Source organism: Acanthaster planci, linkage group LG06, assembly GCF_054643075.1.
Source record: "Acanthaster planci isolate LZ-2023a linkage group LG06, COTS_SCS, whole genome shotgun sequence".
NCBI lineage: Eukaryota > Metazoa > Echinodermata > Asteroidea > Valvatida > Acanthasteridae > Acanthaster > Acanthaster planci.
The window spans coordinates 904567-931898 of record NC_141782.1 but is presented as its reverse complement, the minus strand read 5'-3'; the positions used below and the strand labels follow the sequence as shown (position 1 = coordinate 931898).

General features: G+C 42.4%; 1 protein-coding gene across 2 annotated transcripts in view; it reads right to left on the bottom strand.

Annotated features, from left to right (window-relative positions):
- LOC110974858 (uncharacterized) overlaps positions 1 to 27046 on the bottom strand; it is a 51305-nt gene extending 24259 nt beyond the window's left edge. For both annotated transcript variants that reach the window (XM_087137554.1, XM_022226767.2), the window contains exons 1-3: positions 26589 to 27046; positions 22047 to 22108; positions 21444 to 21517 (exon numbers count right to left, since the gene is read on the bottom strand). In XM_087137554.1, coding sequence (XP_086993680.1) covers positions 21444 to 21517; positions 22047 to 22108; positions 26589 to 26660 — 208 coding nt within the window. In that variant the 5' untranslated portion in view covers positions 26661 to 27046. The remainder of the gene's footprint in view (positions 1 to 21443; positions 21518 to 22046; positions 22109 to 26588) is intronic.
- Between the last annotated feature and the right edge of the window lie 286 nt (positions 27047 to 27332).

The following is a 27332-nucleotide window of genomic DNA, read 5'->3' as shown; positions in this document are numbered from 1 at the left end:
AGAGGGAAAAAAAAAACAGGAGAAAACCCAGTCAAAATAAGGCTTGTTCATCATCACTCAACTGTGTTGGTCGCTGAAGAGGCAATTTGCGTGGATCGGGATTGGGGGAAAACACAATGTCTGGCCCTCCACCCCAAAATAAACAGCGCAGTTCATGCCCCATTGTGCTTGCCTGACTCCGCAGCCTGCACCAGGGTTATACATGTACAGTTGTACACAGTATGCATTCTACTGGTGTACAGTACTGTACATGTACACGCACAGTCCACGCACATGTACATGTACATACATGTGTATTCCTGACTGACTGGATTCGAGGGGACGATTGTGAACAAAATCTATGGGGCAAGTTTCAGGCAGCTCTTTGGGGCTGTTTGAAGAAATAGTGGGCGGGATTGGGAGGGATGATCTCAACAATTTCCAATGCGTGGGCGAGTACAAGTTGCACATAAATTGTACTTTTGCTGCAAAGTAGCGCCCGTAAGTGATGCACTCCAAAGCAACTGAGACAACTGGATTCCTCCATCAACTGTCAACTTAATATGTTCTGGTAGTTTGGAATGTCCTTATTTTGGCAAGTAGCAACCAGTTCCTGAAACAACCAAAAACTGGGGCATTTCAGTTCTCGTGTTATTAACAACCACAAGAACACCATCTTTTTAAAGGGAAGGAACTCGCTGAGCTTCCAAGGACTTTTGTATAATTATTGCAGAATAGGATAAAAAACAACAACGAAAAAATTAACAGTAAAAATTAGGCGTAGCTTGCCAGTTGGATCAACAACATATTTTACATGTACGTTCCCACATTTGCATCCGTGTTGAAAAGCGTAGACAAAATGCATCACCTCGATGAATGATTAAGTACTCGTAATTTACGGCGATAATATTACACGATCCCTGAAATGAAAACTGCACTCTGAAATTACACAAACGTTTGAATGAAGAATGCAAATTGGACAGCCGAGGTATGACAGCTCACGGCGGCAGAGAAGAGCTGCGGCACGGACGGACGAAGCAAGACTCTCCCCACTGTCGCTTCTAATTAGGCCATGATGAATATTCATGGTCCCTCACGGGTGACCTGGTTGCTAGGGCTCCTACACCTTGTTGCTATCGTGGGCTGCAGGTATAAGTAGGGGCCCCTCAAATCTTTCACCTCTAATGGCTCCAGGGGATACCAGGCGGTTCATGTCTGGCTTGCATGAGGATGATGAATTCCCAATTAGTGATGCCACATTAAAGAGAGACGGGCTTGGAAGATTTTGTCCGGACATCCAACAGGTCGTGATCAGGTCATTTTGGAAAGGCATACAATGACTAACATGATGTCATGCACTTAACATCTATCCAAATACGGTCAAAATTTTCTAGCAATAGAGAGATACATGTATCAGTAACCTGAAAGCGATGGATCTAAATCTTATTGGAGATTTGGAGATTTTGAATGGTGCCACTGTCAAGGACACCAAAAACACTGATTCCAAAGTTGATGGATTGAAACATCCAAAAAGAATTTGGAGACCAACCGCCCTGATGGTTTGGCCTGTGAAAAAAAAAGTGGTCCATTAAAAATAAAAGAAAGAAAAATATCACGGTCAAGTGAAGAAAAAGATAAATCTGGACTGAAGTTTTCTAAAGCTGAACACTTCACGTCCAGCATCTGTTTCCATGTCTTCTGTAAGCTTCCCACAAACTCGCGGAGTTTTTATTATTTGCCTTTCTTTGTCTCTTATTTCAATTTGGTTGGTGTCCATAACCCAGGGCCAGCTTGCACTAATTGAATTGAGGAGGTCAGATCCCATGAGGAAGTCCCAAACACAATCCGAGCACTATCAGACCTGGGGATCTTGATATCACATCTGAGTTACCGACCTCTCGCTGGTTTTCATCTCGCATTCCGTCACTGGGATGCTAATTGGCCGAGCCAGCAACCTCAGCTAGTTTACACTTTGCTGTAATCATTTTTTCCTGGTCGGAAACAAAAATGCGAGGGCAAAGATGAGGTATCCGTGACACAACTTGTACTTTACATTGGTATTTTGTAGGTGAGTAGGTCAGAAGTTTTCAGACGACATCTGGAGCAGATGGGAGAGGATTCTACCTCTCAGTTGCTTTACTTCCCAAGTAAATGTACTTTTTCAAAGTCCTGGGCTGAAATACTGTCATTTTCAGCTGTCCAGTAATCAAGACGACTTAACTTTGTAATCATTGTTCCTGTCATTTTCATCCATTGCGAGTTCTGAATGATTGGATTTTTTCCCGCCACTTTTTGGCTGTCCTTAAACTAACATAATATTTCAAACCTTTCAAGCATCTTTTTTTCACTTTGCCAAAAGAATAAAAATTAAAACCATCAGTTTAAAAGCGAATAAAAATACGAATACACTGAGCTTTGGGTGTGTGATGTTTGCAAAACCATTTTAGAGTAATTCACCAAATGATGAACTGGTATGTGCGTATGCATGGAAATACAGTCACATGGAACTCAGTTGTACTTGAAATTCTTCTTCTGTGGCAGTCGAGCAAAGTCATCATCGATGATGACTTTGCTCGCTTGAGTGCTGCAAGACCCGCACTGGAGCGGCAGCAGCGTGCGATGTGCCCGAAGTCAGTATGGTCAGGAAGGGAGTGCCTTATGCGCTTTGTCTTCTTGTAGCCTTCCTGCCTACTCTCCTCCGCTTTGGTTGGTGAGCTCCTCGCCAGCGTTTGCCACTGTTTTCGGACCGTGGCTTTTGCTCCCCAGGTGTAGATATCAACTGCACATTTCTTTGAAGTTACACTCTAGCTGTCCAGGCAGTTGAATGAGCATCTCCCAAAGAAGGACTTGGGCATAAGGAGCAACTGTCAGACCAGCTGAGGTGTGGATAAAAATAGCCAGGTGACCCCCAAGGCCAGATGTGAGGTCACACTGATGAATTACCAGGTAATCATGAACCTGCACTACATAAGAGCCAAGACTGGACTCTTCATTTGTTTATTCTGGACTTGTTCGTCCTTGTTTTGTTTGGGAGGCCCAAATGAGTTTCTTTCTACCAGGGTAGATGAAATGGAACCAATGATAGTTTGGGACAACTAAATCTCTGGAATCTGTTGTCTGTTACACGTGTACACATTGTTATAATTTGATTAACAGTTATGTTTATCGCACTTAATTTGTACAGTTTTGAGCAGCACAGCTGCATTTCAGTACAAATGTTCGTGTTTTCACTTTTTCTCATCAAAGATACCTTGGGAGGAGGTGGGATAGGGCTGGAATGGGAATTGAATTTAGCAGGATACGGCCCCGGGCGGTGGGGAGTAGGGGACAGGGTACAGGTACATTTCATACAACCTCAGTTTACAGGACACAATTTCGAAAGCGTTATGAACAGTCATAACATACCTACTTCAGCCCCTCCCCCCAACAAAAATATCAACATTTGTGCTGCCAGACAAAATCCCAATCAATTTAATATCATCTTAAAAATAAACACAAAAAAGTTGTCATAGGAAAAACGATCCAAATAAGTAACACTGTTAGATCTGGGAGATGGATGGAAAGAACATGTGTTGTCTTGCCTTCCTATCGGCTAAATTTATTCCCCTAATTATGGCTGCCATACTTGGCCTTCTGGCTGTCCCCAAGTACAAGTCCCAAGTCAGGCCTTCTACCATAACTTAGCTTCTACTTCTGTGTGATTTATGCCTTGGCAGCTGTACCTGGCTAAGAATATGCAATCCTGACCGGGAGAGGTTAAATCCAACCAAACAACACATAAAAAATATTGATTCATCTTGATAGAAAATCCTCCAGGCTGGCATGATAAAAAAAAAGAAAAAAGAAAAAAGATTTTAAGTTCAATCTGTACATGTACACGCCCATGTACATTTGATTTTTATAACAGTGGACAGGATACATGCGCATGGGCTTGTACAAGTTACGTGTACATGTGGGCAGAGTTTTAATAACAACCTTTCAGACAAAGTTTTTGAAGGACACCCTTGTTTTCAATTCAAAAGAAGGTGAACTTTGTAAAAAAGGATTTTCCACAAAAGGTGACATATGTCAACATTGTCATATCAAGTGTTCTCAATGAAAGCCAGGCATGAACCCCGTATGCCCTGGAGCCAGTGAAAAGGTGAAGGCTTTGAAGGGCCCTACATATACATGTACCTGCTGCCCACGATAGCAACAAGGTGTACGAGCCCTAGCAACCAGGTCGCCCATGAGGGACCATGAATATTCATCATGGCCTAATTAGAAGCGGCACTCGGAGTGCCTTGCTTCCGCTGTGCCTCCTCTGCGGTTGAGTTTTTGAAGGCATAGGCAAGATACATGTGGTTGTACATGGGGCAAAATTTCCTTTTACCAGTAGCTGAAATTTTTGATATTTACAGGTACTTTCTGGACGGTTTACTGCAACAATTTGTCATCCCTGAAATAAATATCTAAAAAAGGGACCCCCCAAAAATAAAGGACAGTGGATAGACTCAACAACATTCTGATGATTGATTCATGTACCTTGAAGAGAAAGGGTGCGTAAGAAAACACAAAACATCTGTTCTTATTTCCTCTGTAATCCTTAACGTCCTTCCCAAAGACTTCTAGGTCGCGAGTAACATCATAATCACAGTTGCTTGGATAAATCATCCACGGGTCAGCCAATCCCAGATGGTCTTCACCCCGTCTTCCTCTATGCACTGTGAGCACAGCTGTAGCCTGGCGCCCCGCATCCACTCTCCTAGGGTGAGGTGAAACCTCTTCGCCTGCTCCATTTCCGTATTTACCGCTTGAGCGTGCGACAAACTGTAAGATGACTGGCATCTTCCGATATACTTCTCTGAAGGCTTTCTCCCACTCCCTTGCATCCAACCTCCTACCAAGATTCTAATATCAACCTACATACCTTCTGATTATTAGAATGTCCGGCAAACAACGCCAGGGGCCTGCAGCCGGTCACCTGCTGTGCCAAATGGTGAATATTTACAAACTTTGACTATAAATATTAAAAATTTGCCAACTGGAAGCCTTAGACATGAAAAAAAAACACACACACAGAGTTTATATGTGTATTTTTGTTTTGACAATAATTTATTGTTCAATTTACTCCAGTAGTTCTAACGATCATGGTTTGAACCATGTGTGGCTTGTGTGAACAGTGCGCTACATACATGTACATGTATAAGTACATTGTACAATGCAGGTGCAGTTCTTAATTTACTTAGGCCAAACAAAAAATTGGTTGTATTTCCTATTACACTGAAAAAGAAATTAGGGTGGTTGGTTGGGTAAAATATTTTTTTTACTCTAAATCTTTAAGGCCCCAAAAATTAGGGTCAAATGGCACCATAAGTTTTTATATTTTATTGATTTGTAGAATAAAAAGATACAGGTTCCGCGTGATTAGCTAGGTTGGATCTGGTAACCGGAAACAGCTATTTCTTTGTTTGGCCTTATGCACAAATGAACTTGAGAGAAAGGGTTTGTATGTTGTATGCAACCTGTAGATTTCAGATACAAGTAAGACTAAACATGCCTTACTAACCTTCCAAATTGACTGGACTGGGCTTCAGTAATGGACCTGTATACCAGTATTTTGTATTAGGCCATACATGTACCTGTACGTGAGAGGCTTACACCTCAGTTGTAAGTTTTGTCCCCGTTCATATGAAGGCCTCATGCTTTTGCTCTGATTTATGAAGTTACGCTTGAGGGACAGGTTATTTACTGTCCATATGTATGGAGGCAGGTGACTGATAATGATGCCCCCCCAATAGAGTCTGCTGGGACAAGTCTTCCCCTATCAGGAATTGTACCAGGTTAGAACAGATCTGTCAGAATTGGTGAGGGAACATGGCTTTTGAAAAGAAACATTGGTCGTCTGTCATGGAGGGGGGGCGCAGCAACAGGAATGCATGGGTTGATTTATGCCGGAGCAAAAGCAAAGAAAACTTTGCGATATCACCGACTGAACTTTAAGAGCATGCACGATGACATTCGCTGCATATATATAGTGCGTGTGTGTAGATGTGTATCATATATCAAATCTGCCTCATTCTTGTAAAATTTGGAGTGAGCTTCTGCTGATCAGAAGGCCCTTTTTACACCGTAGCCTCTCAAACCAGGCTGAACTCAACCCTGGGCAAACTCATGACCGCCCTGGGTTGAGAATTGGATTTTTCAACCCCACGTTCAACCGGTGTTGTTTTACACTTGTTTCGTGCGAACCGTGCTTATCGGGTTGAGTTCAACCCGGAAATGAGCACGAAACATTTTCAACCCAGGTGAGAAATTCTCAACCCCGGTCAGGAGCAGGGTTGACTTCAACTGTGGTTGAAAACAATCTGGGGTTGACAGCAGGGTTGACACCTGATTGAAAATGTTCAAGTGTGAATTGTCACCAGTTTTCAACCCTGCGTCAACCCCGAGATTTGTCTAGTGGGAAAAGACTACAGTATATGTACACGTATATGCAGGTACGCTACAACACTAGTTAAATATCACTCCACAATCCAAACTGTTCCAACGGAAAGTTTCTTTGAAACTCAATCAGCCCTCTTCTCCCAAAGATGACTCTTCCACTTGCTCTCGATCCAAACAACTGGACGGTGACTTCCCTTGATTCCTGACAGTCCACTGGCTAATTTCCAGACAGTGAGAGCTGATGGACCCTTGCAGCCCAGGGGATCCCTGGATCTTTTGTGATGTCAGACATGAATACCTGCATTGTTGTACCATTTGAGAAGGCCACTGACAGCAGGTAGCGGGTGAGGGATGACTGGCGTGGTTGTGTAAGGCCCCTCCAGGTGGGGGAGCTAAGGACTGGGCCGAGTGCGGATCAGACTCGCCAGAAATGACACGCCACAACGTAAGTCTAGGGCTTTAGAGAAAATGGGCCAGACTGGCTCGTGAAATCTAGACCTAGTTCCCAAGGCCCTCTAACTACATGTACGCCAGCAAACTAATACATGAAATAACCATGGATCTAGATGAACAGAAGAACCTGCAAGGACTTCCTCTATTGGGAGCATGCTAACATCATCTTTTAACCCTCATCTGACAGAATCCTACAAATTCTACCAAAAGCCAGCTTCTGGTGAATCTTTTGACAGAGACGAGACACGTTTTTGGGGTCCATCACAGAAATTTCGATGGATATGCCTATGTGCTGTTTGTTTTTCATCCATTCAACACAGCACAAGTATACTACCTGCAACAAGGTGGAATTGGTAATTCAAGAATGTTTTGACCTATTTCTCATCTAATGAAATTACCAATTGCCTAGATGTACAAACATACGTACATGTGTAACTGTAGATATTAGGGCTAACCTCTAGCAGCTTCTTGTGTACTTGAACAACTGAGATCAATAAGAAAATGTCAGTGGAAGGAAAAAAAATCAAGACCATCAGACTGGTCTTGGAAACTGCGAGTGGAATCTGAGTCACTTGATAAAACTTTTAAGCCCAGATGTCCGGCGGGTGGTTAGAGCCCCGAAGCCCTGATTTAGTTTCACTAAGTCCAGGTTGGTCCAACTGTGATCCACTTTGACCACCGGGTCTCAAACAGAACCTGAAAATGAAACAGCTCTGCTCTCAAAACTCAAGTCTGCTCCCTGAAGATTTCATTAGATGTGTCAAAATTGATATTAACGTCATGACTGGATGGGCCACCAGAGACAACTCCCTTGGTACAAGAAACCTGATTGTTAAAAAAAAAAAGACATGCCACCTTGAACTTTCAAACCTGGGCCGCAATTCAGCACCGACTGTACACCAAGAATTACACCCAGACTCACCAGCTTAAAAAACACACCAAAGCTGGCCTCGTTTTGTACCCCGGTACACACTTGGGTCTTGGAACCCAGTTTTCCTAAAGAGCTTTCCAGGAACCTTCTGCTGGCCCGTAACACCACAGTTAGAGCATACAGCTAGAGCATTAGAGCCTGAGTGGCAGACCCCTGCTCCCCGAACCTCCCATGAGAGGTGGGGGGGGGAAGATCAGAGCATTGTGCCTTTCACCTGTCAGTCACAGCACTCTGAACCCTCAATGACAGGAGGCCCCACCATGGGGCCCTGTCATATCTACCAGTCTGGTGATAATTGCATTGCACCCTTCCCAACAAAATAGGGTGATAAAAATCCCCCATTCTTGAGACTTGTTTTGGTGTGGATGTGAGGACACTCAGGACAGGTTCATGCATGTTTATGATGTCTTGATTTATTTGGGCAGGCCGGTTGGGCTTGAAAAATTAGACATACAGTATATGTTCCTGTAGCTTCACTGAAATGCAGACCCAACAACACACAGGGCCTACACAGAACCCTGTGCCATGCCACATACATACAGGTACAGGTAGTCCCTCGTCTCATTTTCTCTTGCAACAAAATTTCCTAAAGAAAAACTGTAAGATGAGACTGGACTATGTAAAATTAAAGATCTTGTCTGACCAGTCGGGGCATGAGAGGGTGAAACAACCAAATGTGAACCAGGCTGGTGTGAATTGTTACTTTGCGTTTTCATTAGAATGGGCACAATCCCAGCATTAATACCTTGACCAATCTACGCCATCATGCCCTGTAATCAGCACATTTGAACATACGTGTACATCAACGAAGAGCAAGAAAACTATGGCAGGTAGGCAAAGTGTAGAGTTACCCAGCTAAACAGTCATGTAAACACAATACCACTAGGAAGTAATACAGGCAAACTGATCCACCATAAAAACTATTGGATTTCCAATGATGTGCATGCATTAAACAGCCAAGAATAAAAAAAGGAAATGTAGCAAATCTACGTTTGGCATCTTGAGTTTTTTTTAAAGCCAGCCAGCCTGGGTCCAGGCCCCACAATGCATCACAGCTGGCTGGAGTAATCCGATACTGCTGAAAGCATCTTTGGCGTCGAGATAAACCCGGACGAGTTTTGGTCCGGCCCCTCGCGGAGCAGCTTACCGACGATGAGTAAGGCAGGCAAACTTCGCAGACTATGCTTGGAATCTCTGCCAAATCATTTTCATGGGAAGGTCAGATTGTGATTCTGGGCTGGAAGGGCTCAGCTGTCAGTTTAAAGAGTCCGTGGAAAAAATGTCCGTGGAAAAAAAGAAAAAATGGCTGCAAAGAGAGAGACAGTCAAAGCGTGAATACCATGAAGAAATATAAATATGTGTTTTCTGTCGTATCTGGCTTTCATCACAGAGGAGTCTGTAAGGTGCCTGTTTCAAATGTGACAGTTTTCAGATGTGTACTGTCAAGTGAATTGCAAGAATTAAATTTGAAAACTTCTTGCTTTTTAAAATTTATACATGTCCAACCATGAAGGCGGTATGACCAATTGACCGGGAAGATGACAGGTAATTGTTAGGACTAAGACATGTATCTTGAATTTAAAGTATTCTTGGCATTTTCTGTTGTCTTCTAAAAATACCAGCACCAAGCGATGTGGAAGCTTAGCTTTTCAAACATGGATCGTTCTTTTCTGAAGTGTGAAGGAGGAATATTGACATGTTCCGGAACAGCAGTTATTCTGAAAACACCCCTCAGCTCTCGGGATACTCTATTAGGAAACAAGCGGTCACGTACACAAGGCTGCTTGATCGCATCCCGGGCAATCACTTGGTTCAAAGGGGATGGTGCTGGAATGCAAGGTTGACAAGCCACAACATTTGTTTGTTGTTTGTCTGTTCTTTTATTACTTGGGCTATGAGGCGTGAGATCTGGGCAGTTTTACAAGGAGGTTTCCTTGTCACAAATGAATTTATTTCAATGAATTCAAGTTTCAACAAACTTTAAGGTCTTTATAAATTTCACAGCAAACTAGAAACAACTTCAGTTTAGTTACAGACAGCAGACCTACATTTTAAAAAATTTTTTAAGAGTGAATCTTGGGGGTTAAACAGAAATCAGAAACCAAACTCCGTGACTAGAATATGAAGGTTTCCATGATATCAGCACCACTTTGCAGAGAAACGTGTCTTGGTATTGTGAACCGGAGGACTGCCATGGCCACTAATTCAGACTGACATGGATAACCTGTAGATTTATCATTCTGTTATCACATCAAAGTGGTACATCAAAAATAGCCCTTGCGTGATCTTGATTTCAAAGACTTTTCTAGAACTGTTTTCCCTCTCATAACAGGATCTCAGAACATGCTATTTTCCCCAATTTCACATAACTTCCATGATTCCAGAACAATCTATTTTTCTTAATTTCACATGACTTCTATGATCTTCCGAACAACCTTTTATCCAGGCTTTTTCATGACTGTGGGAAACCTGATCTTGGCTCATGGTGCTAAGGAAGTAAGGATATTTTAAGCTTAACTCTTCAATCTGAATTCCGCCTGACATCTTTAAACTGGGAAAAGTACAAGTCCGCTGTTTTTCTATGGACTGGGTTATCAGTCTGCCAATGTACTAGTGAACCGGCTTTGTCCCCTGGCCCGGCAGTGAACCGGTGAATACCACGCAATCACCGGTATCCCACCGTCTGGCCTTCTTTCTGGTTGAACCCATGTCGGTATCGCTCCCACGGTCACAGCTGCCGCCAATGTGGCTTCATTAAATCATAACTGGGTTCCCGGGAATGTGATGATTTTTTTTTTAAACATTCATGATGTCATATTACATGTAGTCACCTTGTGTATTTGCTGCGACTGTGGGTTTTGAATTCACGGTATGCGGAGACAGGGGTGGTATTGGGGACGAGGTTCGATCATTTCAGGTGCCATTTTTAAAGGTACATGTGCATGTGTACATTTGTCGCTTTTTTGGTTTTGTCTTGGTGGACATGGCATCATTACCATGCGGCTAAACACTGAAGCAATTACTTTATGGCTGAATGCATACATGTACATAGACTTGAAAGAGACTAAGTAAGTTGTGGCAGTCTTTGCACTTTAAAGAAATGTAATGCCAAACCGGAAGTATATTCCAAAAAGACTCTGGGATGGGTATGGTTCGGAAATGGAACCCTGCTCGAATGGTTGTCTTTTGGTTCTTCAATCTCTGTGGTCGAGGGCAATACATGTACATCGACCATACAGTTCAAAGTTTGGACCAGCTGTATAAAAGGTGCATTGTGATTTGTCGTCAAGGCAATGTATGTGTTAGACTTTTCAGTGAAGCTGTATGGCTAGAATTGGTCAACAACACGAGTGGGACAATGGAATTCCCATAACCAGATGGATGTATGGTACATGTACAAGTAGATGGTGAATGTCAGCCTGGTCACATGGGGATTCAGGCATGCTCCGGTACAATGTAGTTCACCACGGCCGGCCTGAATAACATCTCTATGGTGACACTGAGAGCTACTGCCGAGACTCTCTGAGGGAGCGACCTTTGTATTTTGGACAGAAAAGCGAAAGGGTCTCCGAGTTCTCATTTTTTCTTACCCAACACTGGTTCCTGCCACAAATGGCATACATAGTATCTAATACCTACATGTACCTGCTGCAGGCCGGGCGAAAATAGACTGGGGACCAGGTTATGCCATCCGACTTTGCCCTGAATGCGTCAAATGTGGACCTGTCTTTGGGCAGTGACAGCTCTGACAGCACCGCAAAATTGGAAATGTCTAGTCTAATAAGGTCAAAGTGAGAAGAACCGAGCGATTAATCTAGATTCTCTTCCCATCCCAAACCCTGGGCACGTACACCCACCTGTGAACCTTAACATTTAGACAATATTCTTGACTCGACTTTCTCCCCTGGAATAAAGGCAATGAAAGATTTCACAGGATTTCAAGCCTGTCTCTATTGGAGAGACACGGTTTCGTCATGGAAACCTTGGTTTCATCTGGTATACAACTGTCTAAATTTCAAGTGATTAGCAATTTAACTTTGCTCATTTTTTTAAAGCTGCTTAGACATTCATTACTGTATTTTGTCTGACGAATATTGCGAGTTTGCTTGCATTAGAATCGTAGTTAATTGACATCCCTCCAGTGCAAACAAGGGGCAAAGCATGAAAGAGGTAGGGGCGGAGCATGAAAAAGGTTGGGGCGGCTGCGGGGGAAAATTCCAATTTCAAATGCGATCATCATTAATACCTGATACAAATTTCAGGACAAGGAGACACTATAATGTACATGTACAACAATCCCTCTGACTTTCATTACATGTCATGATTGTCATCAGGTACACCCTCGCTTGACCCTGCCCACAAATTTGCACTCTTCTCTGCGATGCTCTATTTGGGCAAAACGTAGGGGTACACCAGGAAGATAGACAGTGTGTCTGCAAACAGGTCTTTGGTGAACACTGAATGTTTCACGAGTGACACATCCATGCTGCCGAGCGACGGCCAGGACTGGCTGTTCCGATGAAAGAAAATGTTGACATTTTAGTCTCCATCCCGGCGGGGATCCAATGGTGCATGTAGTTTAAAGAGGCGGCCACCATTACTTGAGAGAGGAAGACTTCATATTATGAAGGCACCGTGTTAGAACAGGCAGACACGAGGGATCAATATTTGCCCGACACGTAAACTGGAAACTTGTAACATGAATTCACCTGTTTAGAAATTCTATGGAAACGTTGCGTTTATTAAAGGCAACTTTGTTCATACCTTCCACATTGTGGAAACAATTTTCTGAAGGAATCCTGTGTCCGTTTAAAGGATTCCCACAGGCTATTTCTGGCAGAATGGAAAAGCCAGCTATTTCTGGCAGTATGGAAAAGCCTGGAAAATTTAACAGAACATTCCCTTCCTAGTTCTAGTCTATAACAGCAGCAAGTACCTGGCCCACAGTGTAAATTAAACTGAGTTTCCTTGATCCATTTTGTTTTCAAAGACAACATCCCGAAAACTGCCGACCACAAATGTCAGTTGCTGGAGAGAAACATTCTACAGGAGAGGATATATACGCGGAGAATTTATCAAGAGCTTAACAAACTGTTTTGCTGCAGTTTGGAAGCTATCAAAATATTGATTCAGTGCACACATTAACAGCCAACTGTCCTGGTACATGTACACGTATGTACATGTACCAGTACATATGCAAGTGCATACAATGTACATGTACACCTTGTGCTCACTTTTATGCCACTTCTAATGGACTGCTCTCTGACCACGTTTTGTGCATGCACCATCCATCCTGGCAGTGTGCGGTTTTGCTGGCATTGTGTGAGCAACAATAGGCACTCCACAACACAAGAATGACATCTTGGGACAGAGGGCAAACGGCTTCATTCCGATAGCAATTCCACTTATCATCCTGCAGGCATATGCATATTAAATGGCTCCGCAGCGGGAACCCACGCACTGGGCGATAAAGGGAAATTTATCTCCTGGTTCTCTCTGTGTGATGTGCTTTTTTTTTCTATCCACAAAGTGGCCGACTCCGCCATTGTGGGAGAGGCACAAACTCAAAGGCCGGCAAAGAATCCACTTCCTGCTCCACAAAGTGAAAGTGTCAGACGCGAACAAAAAATGCCTTTGTCCCATCTCGGGGAATGTGACAGGGACAGGTTGACTGTCACCACCTTCTGTCAGTTCGACGAAATGTGCACAAAACTGCAAAGAAGGTCATCTGCCAATAGATGCTTCCCAGAAGTCCTTGGAGAGAAGTGTGTCAGAGATAATGAGTCAGCCATCTTTGTTCCTTAGCACAGCTCAACACAGGTGTTGAGTAAAATACGCAGGCCTATAATTGCCTGGATTATAAATACACATCTACTTTTCTGAATCATTCTCCATTAAAAATGAAAAAATGTTCAAATAACCCGGGACACGCTTTGGAAAACCAAAACACGTGCAGGGTATACATAATATTAAGGAAATAAAAACGATAAACATGTACTTCAAGTACACTTTAAAAATTAAAGGTACTTCAAAACCATTCAATTCATTAAAATGACACCACAAACTTAAAACTTATCTGGGGACAAAAAATTACAGAGCACGAAGTTCATAATGAAATTGGAACAGGGTGGGATATGCAAATTAAGTCAATTAGAGTACTGTACTTGTGTAAGTCGAGTCTTGTGTGACTTAATTGAGCTAAGCCGGTCTTGAAAAGATCAACGCACGGAAACGACGACTGAGTGAGTTACGTAACACTTTATTCCTGAGTCATGACCCGAGTAATGACTTCAGTTCACAGAGATGCTGGTACTGCTACCGGTGTGCGTGTGTGTTATTCTTCAGTGACAATGACCTATGCCATGTGTGGGCTCAAATTCATTTTGCTTTCCAAAATCACTAAAAGAAAAGGCCCTAATTTGGGAGGGGGGTTAATTAGGGGACTTGAAAATTCTTGCGCTTGTCAGGCCCATTTTAAGATTGAGAACTGATCCACTGTTTAAAATGGACTAATTTCAGACAGTAAGACAATACCAAGGGGATGTTACACCGTCTGTAAAAAGTTCAGTGAATGAAAAATGCAAGAATTCTGACATACTTCAAATGTTCATCCTTTGTGATAGGAACCAAGCATTTTTATCGCTCGCCACTTCAGACAAATGCGGCTGCTCTCTGCACTCTTTCTGCATAATCGACCAAACAGCACATGTTGAGGGGACATGCTCTTTTCTTTCAAGAATAAATCTCACAAAAGGGCTCTGCCCTTGGCAGCTGCAAATTACGTTCACTTCAACTGGTACTTTGTTAGCTGGCGCCGGTTACGTTTTGTTCGGGCAATACCCATCTGTGCTTTAGTATCGTGTAACATGGAGAAAAACTAATCACCATTTTGCTACATGAATATTGGCCAATGACCTGCGGAATCTGGATTCTTGAAAAAATACACAGTATCAAGAATTCCAATGGCCGCATAAAGACACAAAGATTACAATTTTTTTGATGGAAAGAACCTTCAGGAACACACAGTTTTGTATATCTCATGCGGAAAGCATTTGTTTTGATGTTCGAGCATATTCAGGGAAATATTGAAGCACAAACTGCTCAGTTTTTTTCCCGAGTTTTAAACCAATGAATAAAATTGCAAGGATATTACTTCATAGAATAAAAAGAGAAAGACTCAATGTGTACTTAATACCTTATCGCATGTACTCTGAATTCTATTTGTACATGTATGTACAGTGTCTAGTTACAAGGTACCCGGTGCCATGAGTAAAAGATGAGAAATCCATTGAATTCCTTACCCTCTTCGTGCTCATTAAATATGCAAAGAGAGGTCACGCACAGAAAACCATGCATACGTTGTGTGTGCTGCGTACTGACAGGCCAATGGGTACTTGAAACTGTAATTTCTTAGTTTCCATGTTTGCTGCGAGTATGTTTACATCGGAGTAACAGAACAGGTGTCTCTGACAAAAACGAGGCTGAACATGAAGCATCGCGCCAGGTTCAATTTGCCCAAATTAATTTGCTGGAGATTGGACTGACAGGGGAACTTGGGATAAGTTCAAGAGGGAATCGATGTTTCAATAGACAAACTACCTGTTTGTGGCTTTAATAGCTGAGTTTATTTGTTCCTGGTCTTTACTTAAACAGAAACATTTTAAAGCCCCTCTGATGATTCATGAGTGTGGTTTCGATCTGGCCCATGGAGCAGCTCCCTTAGATCTCAGCGATAGTAGAGAGATTAAAGACAAGAATCAACAAGAAGACTGGTTTAATGAGTTAATCCTGGAAAGAAACTGGCCAAACATTACCCTTGGATGAGTCACTTCAGAGCTCAACCCAGAAGGTTAGAGGTGTTTTGAAGTGAGCCTTAATTACCGCTGCTTGGGGTCTCACGTCCACAAGCCTTTGGTCCATACATGTACATCATCTTTCACTCAGGCAGCTCTGTGTTTATTTTACAACATTTGTGGAGGTGGAGGCAGGGGTTACATACATGTACATGTTGACAAATCCACAGATATACAGACCTACTCATAACATGTGCATACATAATGCATAGCTTAAAACAGGTGTTGAGAACGAAAAAATGAGCCCGGCACATACACAGATCCTGTGATTATTGACACATTGGGCCTATACTTGACATTTACACTAACCTTCTCTAACCACACAGAACTGAACGCTGGTAAAGTGTGTGAATTTGTGGCGCTGGGTACTGTACCTCTAAACTGCTTGTGCTTTAACATGGGTTCAGGCATACCCAAAATAAACAGAGTCCAACAGTTTTTGTGCACAGTTTACCATATGATGTTGGAATTTGTGTGAATGGGTATGGTTCCCAGTAAATCACTCTGGGGAGTTAGGGTTAATACTGCTTGGACTTTTCACTGGTAAATTACAGAAAAGAAGCCTCATTGCAGAAACTTGACTCTTTGTGTCTTTTGTAATGAATCTCTGCACAAAACAGTATCTCCAAAGCCTGTTCTCTTGAATTCAAGGCCCAACACCACGACAACATGAAAGGTATTACAATGTCGTCGTAGGACCTGCACCAACTTATTACCAACGGTTGCTTTTCAAAATTCAACCAACCTGGATAATTGTCCCTGAGTGGGCCAATTTCACTGCATGAATATCTACAGCAGGGTGAGACTGCGGACCAATTTTTCATTGTCAGAGCCCAACTGAGCAAACGAACTGTACAAGGACATGGACGGCACAAACCCAGCCAAAATAACCAATTATTGAGCCAGTGTCTAAACACAGACTTCAAAGCCACAGGAGTCGGTCGTGCAAATCCATCACGGGATTTTTGAAAGGAAAAATCTGCTGAAACATTTCTAACAAAGCCAGCGGTTAGAACTCGGTAATGTACATTACTTGTGTTCTTCTCCTCACGCCGGTGCCCTGAATGACACGAGTATGTTTGTGACTGGAACCGTTCTTAGGAATTGAAAAGCGGGCTTTAGGCAAGATTATCCCCCGATTTAGCGCCATGACACTAAAAACTTACATAGCAACTTCAATATGTTGATCTCACTGGCTTGGCAGTGGCACGAAGGCTTGGGATTTTCTTGCCAGCAATTGTGTGGGCTGGCATCTGCTGAGGCTCATAGGTATTTGGCAGCCGTAAAGCCACTCCGAGTGACAGTTCAATTCAAGTGTCTATCAGCCTCTGCGTTGGACCTTGTGTGGGATACCACAGAAACGCTTCCATAAATCCAAGGATCACAAACAGCCCGCTCTACCTGGTCTGTTGACTCAAGTATCTTGAAAACAATCCACAAATTGAAATGAGTATACAATTCGGTGGACCTACGATCAAGTCCTGAGACCTTGAGCTTCACTCAGGGTTCTGTACATCGGAGCCATGTTACTTATAAGCATGTACATGTACACAAGTTTTGAGACTGAGTAATTTCGAGTGACTTACTTTGACAGCAAGTCCAATACGTGACTAAAATACATAAATTTGATTTCAGGAAGATCAGTCGAAAACAGTGTTTCAAAACAGGGATGATTAGGCAATTTGCTGTCAAATTTGTGCCATGTGTGAGATTTCAAACTTCTGGGGAATGTTCGAGCAATGATTATAGTTAACCACACTTCGACCAATCAATGGACGCTTTGGACCATCTACTTGTAGTTGACCAATTGCAAACCGTCCCTAGGGCATGGTCACACCGCTGGTTGTCAATAGCCAATATCATTTATTAATACGGGGGAGCCACTGAAATGAATTGTAGGAGATGTCATTGACCATGTACACAATGAGAGTTGCAGCCAAAGGCAAAATGAGAGCAACGATTCCACAAAATGGTTAGACTCCGTTGTTTGAGTGGGACTTTGCCATGAAGGCCCCTTGTTACTGGTAGAACACAAACGACTGATGGTCGGACTATAGTTCAAGCCCAAACTTGGTCCAATTTTTAGACAACTTGGCTGGTCTCATCTGAGTTGCGGACATCATTGTGGCTGGAGTCTTAGCACAGGTAACAGCAAACAAAAGAGTGACGAGTCCGGCCCTGATCCGGGCCATGAGTCATAAGACAACGCAATACAAAAACACAGGATGGGAACTGCTTCATAAACTGCAGTTCAATGTTGGGAAAAAACAGTTGCAGTACAGCTGTCTGACCCAGGGTCTGTTGTGAGAACAGCGGAAATGTGCTTACAGCTTCTTGTCATTTCTGAGTGGAAATCGCACAATGCACTCTGTGCGCATACAGTGCTGGTATATGTATGATGCCTAAGACAGATCTATCGGCAAGGTGTATACTCATAATGAGGTTTTCCTCCAACGGAACACTCTTGCTTCTGGTCAAATTAGGCCACTGAGGATCACGCAATTACCTCCAAATCAATATATCCCATGATGCAGCTGGAATGCCCATTACAGGGAGCTGGTGACCACTACAGGGAACAGGAAACCATAGGGCCGCCTCACCTCCTCAATAACTTCCACTGGTATCACGCATTGGTTTCCAGTTTCGATAACCCACACAAACAGTACTTTCACTAATGAATCACCGATGGATATAAATGGTGATGTGTATTGATTGTATCCAAATACACTCTTGGATGTGAACTTAGCTGAATCGTCTTCAACCTGCTGTGCACGGTCTTCAAGTTGCTGTGCACTGTGTCCTGCTTCATGTACATGTATATATCAGTACATCCCCAAGCTACCGAAGAGCAAAGCCTGCCAAAAACAACAAAATTCAACAGCCAGAACAAACAGACATCTAATATCTCGCGATTTGGAAATAGTGTCTGTATTAAATACAACTCGTACGTTGACCCAATACATGGACATGTACACATTTACCACACGTATACAGATGCTGCTTTGAGATACATGTACATGCACAGTGTACTGGGTACATACATTTACATGTACACTGCACTGGGTACATACACACTGCACTGGGTATTGGGTACATGTACATGAACACTGTACTGGGTACATACACACTGCACTGGGTACATGCACACTTTACTGGGTACATGTACATGTACACTGCACTGGGTATTGGGTACATGTACATGAACACTGTACTGGGTACATACACACTGCACTGGGTACATGCACACTGTACTGGGTACATACATGTACACTGTACTGGGTACATGTACATGTACACTGCACTGGGTACATGCACACTTTACTGGGTACATGTACATGTACACTGCACTGGGTATTGGGTACATGTACATGAACACTGTACTGGGTACATGTACTGTACATGTACATTTTAGCAGTCCAGGTACAATGTTTGTTTGATTTTTTGCTTGTTTCATGATTTCAGCAACCCAAGGGGCTCTCAGCAGCAAAGAGGTCTCTCTCTATCACTGTTTTCACTGAGCCAAGGACTTGTGTGTGTGTGTTTGCTGTCAGCAACCTAGAGGATTTAAAATTCTTCAGGGGATTTTTCTGAGCATGCACAACAATGGAAACTTGAGGGGAAAAATATCTATCTTACGCAAACAACACTTTGAATAAAAACAGGTGCACAGCGAGAGAACGGAAGGCTGAGCTTGAAGAAAAATTCACTGCAAATTGCAGTTTCATTTTGCTCCAAGTGGTTACTGTTTCCTGTGGTGTTACCGGTAAATCAATTCCAGTGGGCACAAAAGTGCCCAGCTCACTAAGTAGGCTGTGCAGCATGCAAGCTCCCGGGCAAAACACCACTTAAACTCTCCTCTAGAAATGTGCTGGCTCTGAAAGCAAATTCATCTGAAAAATTTTTGGCAAACAAGACGAGTCCAATCCCCAAACAGGGCCTGTTTTTGAACAGAATTCACATCGTTCACATCAGAAATCAGGTCAGTAAGGATTGCAAAGTGCGAAGATTGGATGGCAATTGCTTTTCAGAGACATGTCAATTCAGGCAAATGTTTCAGAGTAGCGTCACTGACGACTGTCCAATGGGATCGCCAAGAGCCTTCTTACCGTCACAGAGGGCAACTGAATTTGATGCGATAGACCATCTCGTGCCAATTTTGATGACGCCTAAAAATATTCCGTACCTAGAAGCTGCACTGGCCTGAGTTCAAATGTTATGAATTATGTTAAACCTGTAGAATGACTCATGTTCCGGTAATTCATAAACAATGCAGCTCGCAATAGCTTTTGTTTAAAATTGTCCAAACATGCGTATGCTGATGTTTATGACAGGCAAACGCAAAAAGACCATAAACCTTAAAGGAGATAGCAAAATGACAGCGTGTTTATAAAGCTCCCAAAAATTATAATAATAAAATTGGGAGGAAGTGGTAGGCACAATTTTCCTCCCTGCGGAGTTGGTGGTGCTGGACGGGTCAGTACGTTTCCAGATGGGGGGGGCTGGTTGCTTTTCCAAATAAACACTGTGATCGACCACGCTGTCATGAAGACATAACGATCATAAATCTCAAACCCTAAATTAATCATTCTTTTCGTCAGGTCAGGCTGATGTCTTTTGGTGGCTGGTAACGCGTGCGGGAGAACAATTGTGAGTTGCAACGAAGGGAGTGACATCAGAGCAGGGTACCAGCTCCCTCGCCAGTGAAAGCTTAAATTCTAAATATTCAGGTTCTGATGACAGTGTTATTTTTGTACTGTCTGGATCTCAGGTTAGCATGAAACCTGGCATATGTCTATTGTGCTATTTATTTACCCACTTGTTCTTGAAATCACCTTTCTTTATAACTCTAGAGAGTTACTTTTTAAAGGTCCATCGACAACCCTTTCCCTGTATTGTGATGTGTACATATTTATCTTTCTGTTCCACATCTGAAAGAAGTACGAGGTATTTCAAGGCCAATTTCTTCTCAGATTTGAAGCATATAACAAAAGGATGAAATTTTCAAAATGTACATTGTAACAAATTCCAGACATACACAGATATTTTATTGGAAGTGAAAAAAATTGTCCAAGAAATGCTAAGCCAGAACTAGGTCAGCTGTGGCCATTCTGTGCATCTTCTTCATGTGACACTTCTGACTCAACTGAAATGCTTTTAAAATAGACTTCTGGGTCAGCAGGTCGTGTGGCAATACAACCGATGCACTGCTTAGCATTTGTTCGACGTACAGTAGATGTAACTCATGCCACATGTAGCAATCCAATTCAAAGATGTTCCCAATTCAGACATCAGTCAGTAAAATAGCAGCTGATGAAGGAGTTACCAAGGTGGACGGCATCTCTGGAGGGCTAGTAGCGCCCGCTCGGCCCCGGGCAGGAGGGCCAACAATATTGAGATGTGACATGGGGCACGAATCACGCTCAACGAGTGACAGGATTTCATTACTCCAGCCACGTGCAGTGACACCCTGCCGCCAGTCTCGGTCATTACGCATTCCATCTGCATGCTGCGCTCAGGGTGCATTAGGTAAAGCGTTCATTACACGGGGTTGGGACATTTTCCTCTTTAATTAACATAAACAACAGCTTTTTTTTTTTAAATGATAAATTGAAACTGCAAAGTAAACTGCAAACGAACCGAACTATTTATTTGAAGACCTAGTTATTTTTCTAAAATGACATTTAGAGCTTGATGTGTTTATTTCATGATTAACTGCATTTCATTTTCACAAACAAAACACTTCAACACTTCTGCTTTGACTATTCTGTCATCTAGCTGTGACATTTTTGTAAGATTCTTACCTCTGGAGTTGGTGGCTATATCCGCAATGCGCTGAAAGGCTTCTAAGAATGCACTCACAGCAACTATCGTGGTCCTGTAAAAGTAATATGTCCGGATAAAAATAATCCCGAACGCATTTACGCAACTGCTGACATTCCAGCATATCTTGTGGTCTTTTTGCACGAAACTAGTATCAAAAAACACAGAGAAAATATATACCAGGCAAATCAGTTTTGTTGGTGCCGCGCTCTTTGGGGTACAGTTACAAAACTCTATGAAAGCTTTTGTAATGATTCGGGTATAAAACACCTCTCGTACATTGTGCCGTTAATTTAACAGCCTCAAAGTGTTTGCCGTCCGCCAGGTTTCTGGCTAAGACTTCTTTACCTCTTATACGTACAGTTGAGCCTTGACGATACAAGAGGTCCTTCGAATTTTGCAGATTACCTTGTTATAACTGGAACTTTGTATTACAAGGAATTAAAAGAATGAAGAACAAAGGATTGAAACTAAAAGAAATTCCTGTAATAAAAGCAGAATGTTGCATCCATAGAGCTCTACTTTTACGGAGGTTTCACTATAGTTACTGTACTACGGTGTGTGGGCAGCCTTTTCAAACTTACTTGAGTTGTGTGTGTAGTTTGGAAGCTTTGCTAGTGAAGTCTTCCCAGACAGGAACAGAACCCTGCAGACAAGCATCGAGATAAAAAGGTCAGAAAAGACAGTGACAAGTTTCCCAGATATTCAGAACTTGACCAATCAGATTGGAAATGGCCCTTTGGCAAGAACAGCACTTGCAGGGAGATGGTTATTTCATCATGACTCACACAAACGCCACACAGTGCCAAATGCCAAACGACTCACAATTTGTTCAAAGTTCAGTTTCATGAGTGCATGATTACCAGTAGCTAAACAAAATCACTCGTATCTCCAAGTTGAAATCCTGCCTGCAAAGGAGAAAAATTATTATGAGGAATGAGAAGGGTGTGCATAATTTCAATAGTCTTATTCCTCTTGTGGTCAACAAGCCCCAGCCATAATTATGCTGTACTGTACACTGTACTGGTTTGCTAATGGACGAGAATGCAGACCGACAGACATTGTTCAACACTCAACGTACATGTACAGTACTTGTACACTAACTGTATGTATATGTACAGTATGTCATCTTGCATGTCTTGTATTATGTTAATTAAATGCAAGCGTACAGTAGTCATACATATGCTGACCGTCGGTAACGTTTAACACTTCAGGTAAGCCTTGACTGGCCAACATAAATGGGCTAATGCGTCACATTCGTGCGGACTAATACTTCATTTTTTCCCTTGTATATGAAGTCCATGCACATATTATACATGTTACAATGTACCTTGTGATCAATTACACACATATATTTATACATGTATCGTGTTACTCAGTCCGCAAGGCACAATGAAATATTATGTATACAACTGAAAGGAAGGTGTTCGCATGTAGTGACCACGATACGAGTTGCAGCTTTTTCCCTGCGGTGTAGGGCCATACATGTATCCCGTTCAAAACACGCTTTCATTCCTGGATTGCTACAAGCAAAATTACGATCAGCAGAACTGCTATCTTCTCATCCCAGCCTAGCCTTGCCTCCAACGAGGCTGTCGTATTTCCCACCGTGTCTAATTAATTGCTTGGTAGGTAAACTCCATGTTTGCCCTTTCCCACACATGTACACTCACGTATGCAAAACGCACCTACTGCACAGCAAGTGCCATCGGGCCACTCAAAAAAAAACCTATTTGTAAGTTAACCATCAGCAGACTTTTTTCTTTATCAACGACAGGTAGAATCCATGTACGTGCATGCATGCCTAACATTACATAAGAGCAGGTAGGAAGCAATCAGAATTGATTACATCTTTATGCGGTAGTAATTAGACCCGTTGCCTCTGGCTTTATCTACACTATATATGTGTCCTGTAGCTATGCATGTAATGGATGCAGCGTTCCTGAACCTAAATTGAAAATCCAGCAACAAAATTTTAGCTACATGGATATATGTGAGGCCTGATATGTATACTTGAAGCTCTTCTTCAATGCAAAAAAATCACTTGAAAATCTCAGAACTTTGAATGATCTCATCTGGGACGGTTAATTTTAAGCGGATTTTAAGGCCCGGTTTAAAATGGGTTCCGACTGGATGTTGTGTTCCCTACAGGTGCGACACCAGCAAAACAAGTTTTACATGTAATTACGAACCTGCTCAATACAAAAAAGGAGTACAGTTTAAACGAGAGGCTTGAAAGACCCCATGTTGCTTCCACTTATGAGAGAAACACAGCAATTGGACCGCTAAGGTCACTACAAGGTCAACAGCCAATCTTAGCCAGGAACAAACAACAAGGGCTCAGATGGACAGATCTGTCTAGAAAACCCCCTACGGAAACAAGTGCAAATGTGTGAGGACTGAAGACTTGGGAAAACAAACTGACGGCTATTTTAAGATCTCGGCTTGTTTTGATGCACACAGGATTAACCAGGATTAGTCGACCAGGAAATCAAATTTCCTTCCACTTATTATTATTTTTTTCAAATGACAGAATTTGGGGGAAAAACTAGAAAATGTGCTAAAATTACACACTGGGATATAAACATAGCCTTGAAGCTGACATATTGTAATCCTTTTACCACATCTTGACGTTTTCCCACATCATCATCATTAAGACATGCAGGTAAATAACATATAACATAAGCCTTTCAGTAAGTACTGAGAAATCATAGTGCAAACAATTTCCCACTGACGTTCTCACCGGCACAGGCTGCAACTACACAGCCATTTTCTTAGTTGTGGATAGATTGTATTAAGTACATGTAATGTGTACATGACGTACATCACACATGCCTTATTGGGAAAAAGCGTCGAGACAGGGAACCAAACATCCATTTGCTAATGTGTTGCTGCACGATAACTCAACCATTGAAAAGGTGACATGCCAACAGGGATGCAGAGTTCTGCAAATTTTGCTCGCCAAGGTCTATGTCTGCCCCACTGAATTGCAAAATCAAACTGATAACATTCAATGTTAAAGGTCACAACAATGGAACAAATGGGCTTTGACATACATTGTATGTACATGTACATGTAGGTGTGTTTAATGTAAGGGTGGGAGATTTACAGGTTTCAACGAAAACAGTTCCAAATCGGTTTACAGATTTTCCTAGACGTTTAAACGGAACCCCCCCTTTAGAGGTTTGACGTTTTGATTGATGCAATCTGGCGCTCATTTGATTGTAAACGATGCCTGCTACATACCGTTTTTTTCCCTATGGCATCCGTGTACATGTACTTTCTGAGAGAAAAAAGTGATTTCCTTCTGAACAGCTTGAAAATGATGAACAATCGTGTTGCAATTAACTTCAAGGTTCAGTGCCGCATGAGAATAAAGCGTGGTTTAAGCTTCTCAAATGTTGGATGTTCAGTTATTCCAAATGATTTGTTGGTCATGGGGGATCTTCATCACAAACACAGTGATGACTTGAGCACACATGTATGTATGTGGTTGCTCAGAGCGTAATTTCACACATGTACATGCAGTAAGATACATTAGGCACAGAGAACAGACCAGAGGGATCTTGTTAAGTTCTACATCAAAGGTGTGCCCCTGCACATGTACCTACAGGGTATTCTGGCAGGGATCAAACAGTTACTTTTATGACAATGGGCACAAAGGTGGGTTAGTGACTTGGGATGACAATGGACCATCTATTGAGCAGGTGCCTTGCACCTGTCTGTTTGCCATTCAGCCATTGCCTCTGGAGTACTCCTCCAAAACCAACAAAGGACTGATATCCCACAGGGCTCAGTGGTAAGTCTAGCAGTTTGTCTGTTCTGCATTTGAAGCATTGTTTAAACTGTGTCAGCATAATGTTACACAGTGTATGCTAAGCTGTTCATTGTCCTAGCGGGGAGAAACGGGGATAAATATGGCGTTTTATATATTCAATAAACATTCTTGTGGAAAACATGTACTCCGCTATTTCACTTATTGTTCTTTAAACCAATTTTTTTTCAACTGTTTCATTTAAATAACCCTGTCTCTGAAATCAAACACTGTTAGAAGATATCTGTCTAAATCTGGACTAGGAAAGTGGGTGGAAAAGGCACTGATGCACGTAAGTTATAACCATGATGAGATGAAAGTGATGAGCCTTCCTTGGAAAGAGTTCTGCATCCTGCTGCCGTGATTCTTTAGATTTAAAACAATTTTTGAAGTATCACCTAACACAAGTTTTATTTGAATAATTTTATTGTTTTTCCAAGCAGAATAGACTTGGGAAAAAATTCTGTTGACAGGTCTTCCATGAAAACACAACTACGGACTTTGTTAAGTTTGTTGGCAAGTTAGCACAGCAACTTACAATGTAGCGGTGGCTGGATACGAACCCTTAGGCGCTGTCCATAATTTTTATCATTTTCATGAGCGTGCATTTGCAAACCGTTGGGGGGGTCCAAGGCCTTGTGTACAATTTTTCTGAATATGAAAAACGATGACCCATCAATAGATCTGTCAGCACTCCACCCCTCATCATATTTTGCCCACTGATGTACACGTACACTTGGGGGTGTGTGAAAAGTCCACCTTTTGCACACTTACATGTATGAGAATGATGAAAATTATGGATGGCCCCTTACCAAATAAAAACAAAGTGCTAGACCTACAAACTGCTTGCTCACTACCACAGTGACCTGAAATATACAAATCAAAATATTAGGAGTTTGTTGTTGGGAAGAGCTCCATATGCGGACACCAGTAATTATTCCAACAGTGACCTATTAGCCGTCACAAAGCAAAAACGGGTCAAGAAAAGTTCAATTTAGAAGGGTAAAAACCACATTGTTTACTTACAAAATACTTAGAATTTTTCAGATGAGTTTCATAAGGTTTGTGCATGAGGTGTCGAGTAGTCCGATGTCTGCTCCACTAGCGGAGCGGACCTCACAGTTCTGGGGGTAGCGTCCGTATATAGAACTAGTTCCTTTACGTTTAAATCGCTTTCAGCAAGGACTTCACTGTCATTGTCAGGCTGTCCACTTTGTAACAAATTCCTACCTGAGCATGCTCGGAGGGTCCAAAATTATTTCTTTAGCAGGTCTAGTACTTCAATTTCAAACCCAAAAAGTTCTTGACTTACTTTCATGTCATTGATGATGGTCTGAAACAGGCCTCCAAGGACACTACAATCTCTCTCCGCATTTACTTCCATGGTTGCAGAGTGGCAAAGACTCCACTGAGCGACTCTCAAGCGTGAAACGTAAACTCCAAGCGGTCGATGACAATCTTTACACCGCAACACGGTTCTTTCTCACGCGGTACGACTTGCTTTGGCCGGGCGACGCGACAACGGCAAGTGGAACTCCAGAAATGTTATTCGATGTCCTCTAATTTCGCGTCCTCCCGGATACCTCCTACATCAGAATCCATTGCTGACTGCAGAAATACACGGACTGGGCCATCAGTACTGCAAATCCCACGCTAAAAAGTGATAAGAATTTCAAAAACTGAGAACAATCAATTCGAATTTAAAGCCGAAATCCATGACCGTCACGCCAGCCCGACTGTACCAAAACAGAATGGTATTACATGCGTGGCCGCTTCTTGGCACGTCTCAAAATGTGCGCAGGTAATTTCTGCGGGTACCAACTAAACAGAGAGGGCGCACTTCATTTTTCTTACCGCGGCCCCTCAGTTCCAAAGCGCACGTCTTCGATTCATAATACACCATCTCTTACCGACTTTGTTTGTCAGTTTCTCATTTATAAGAATTCGTGTCCTTTAACGATACAAAACACAGTTTAAATCAAAAGCACGATCAAAGTGTGATTGGAGATTGATCTGGTGAGTTTTGGGAAGGATAATAATTTCTATGAAACGTGTA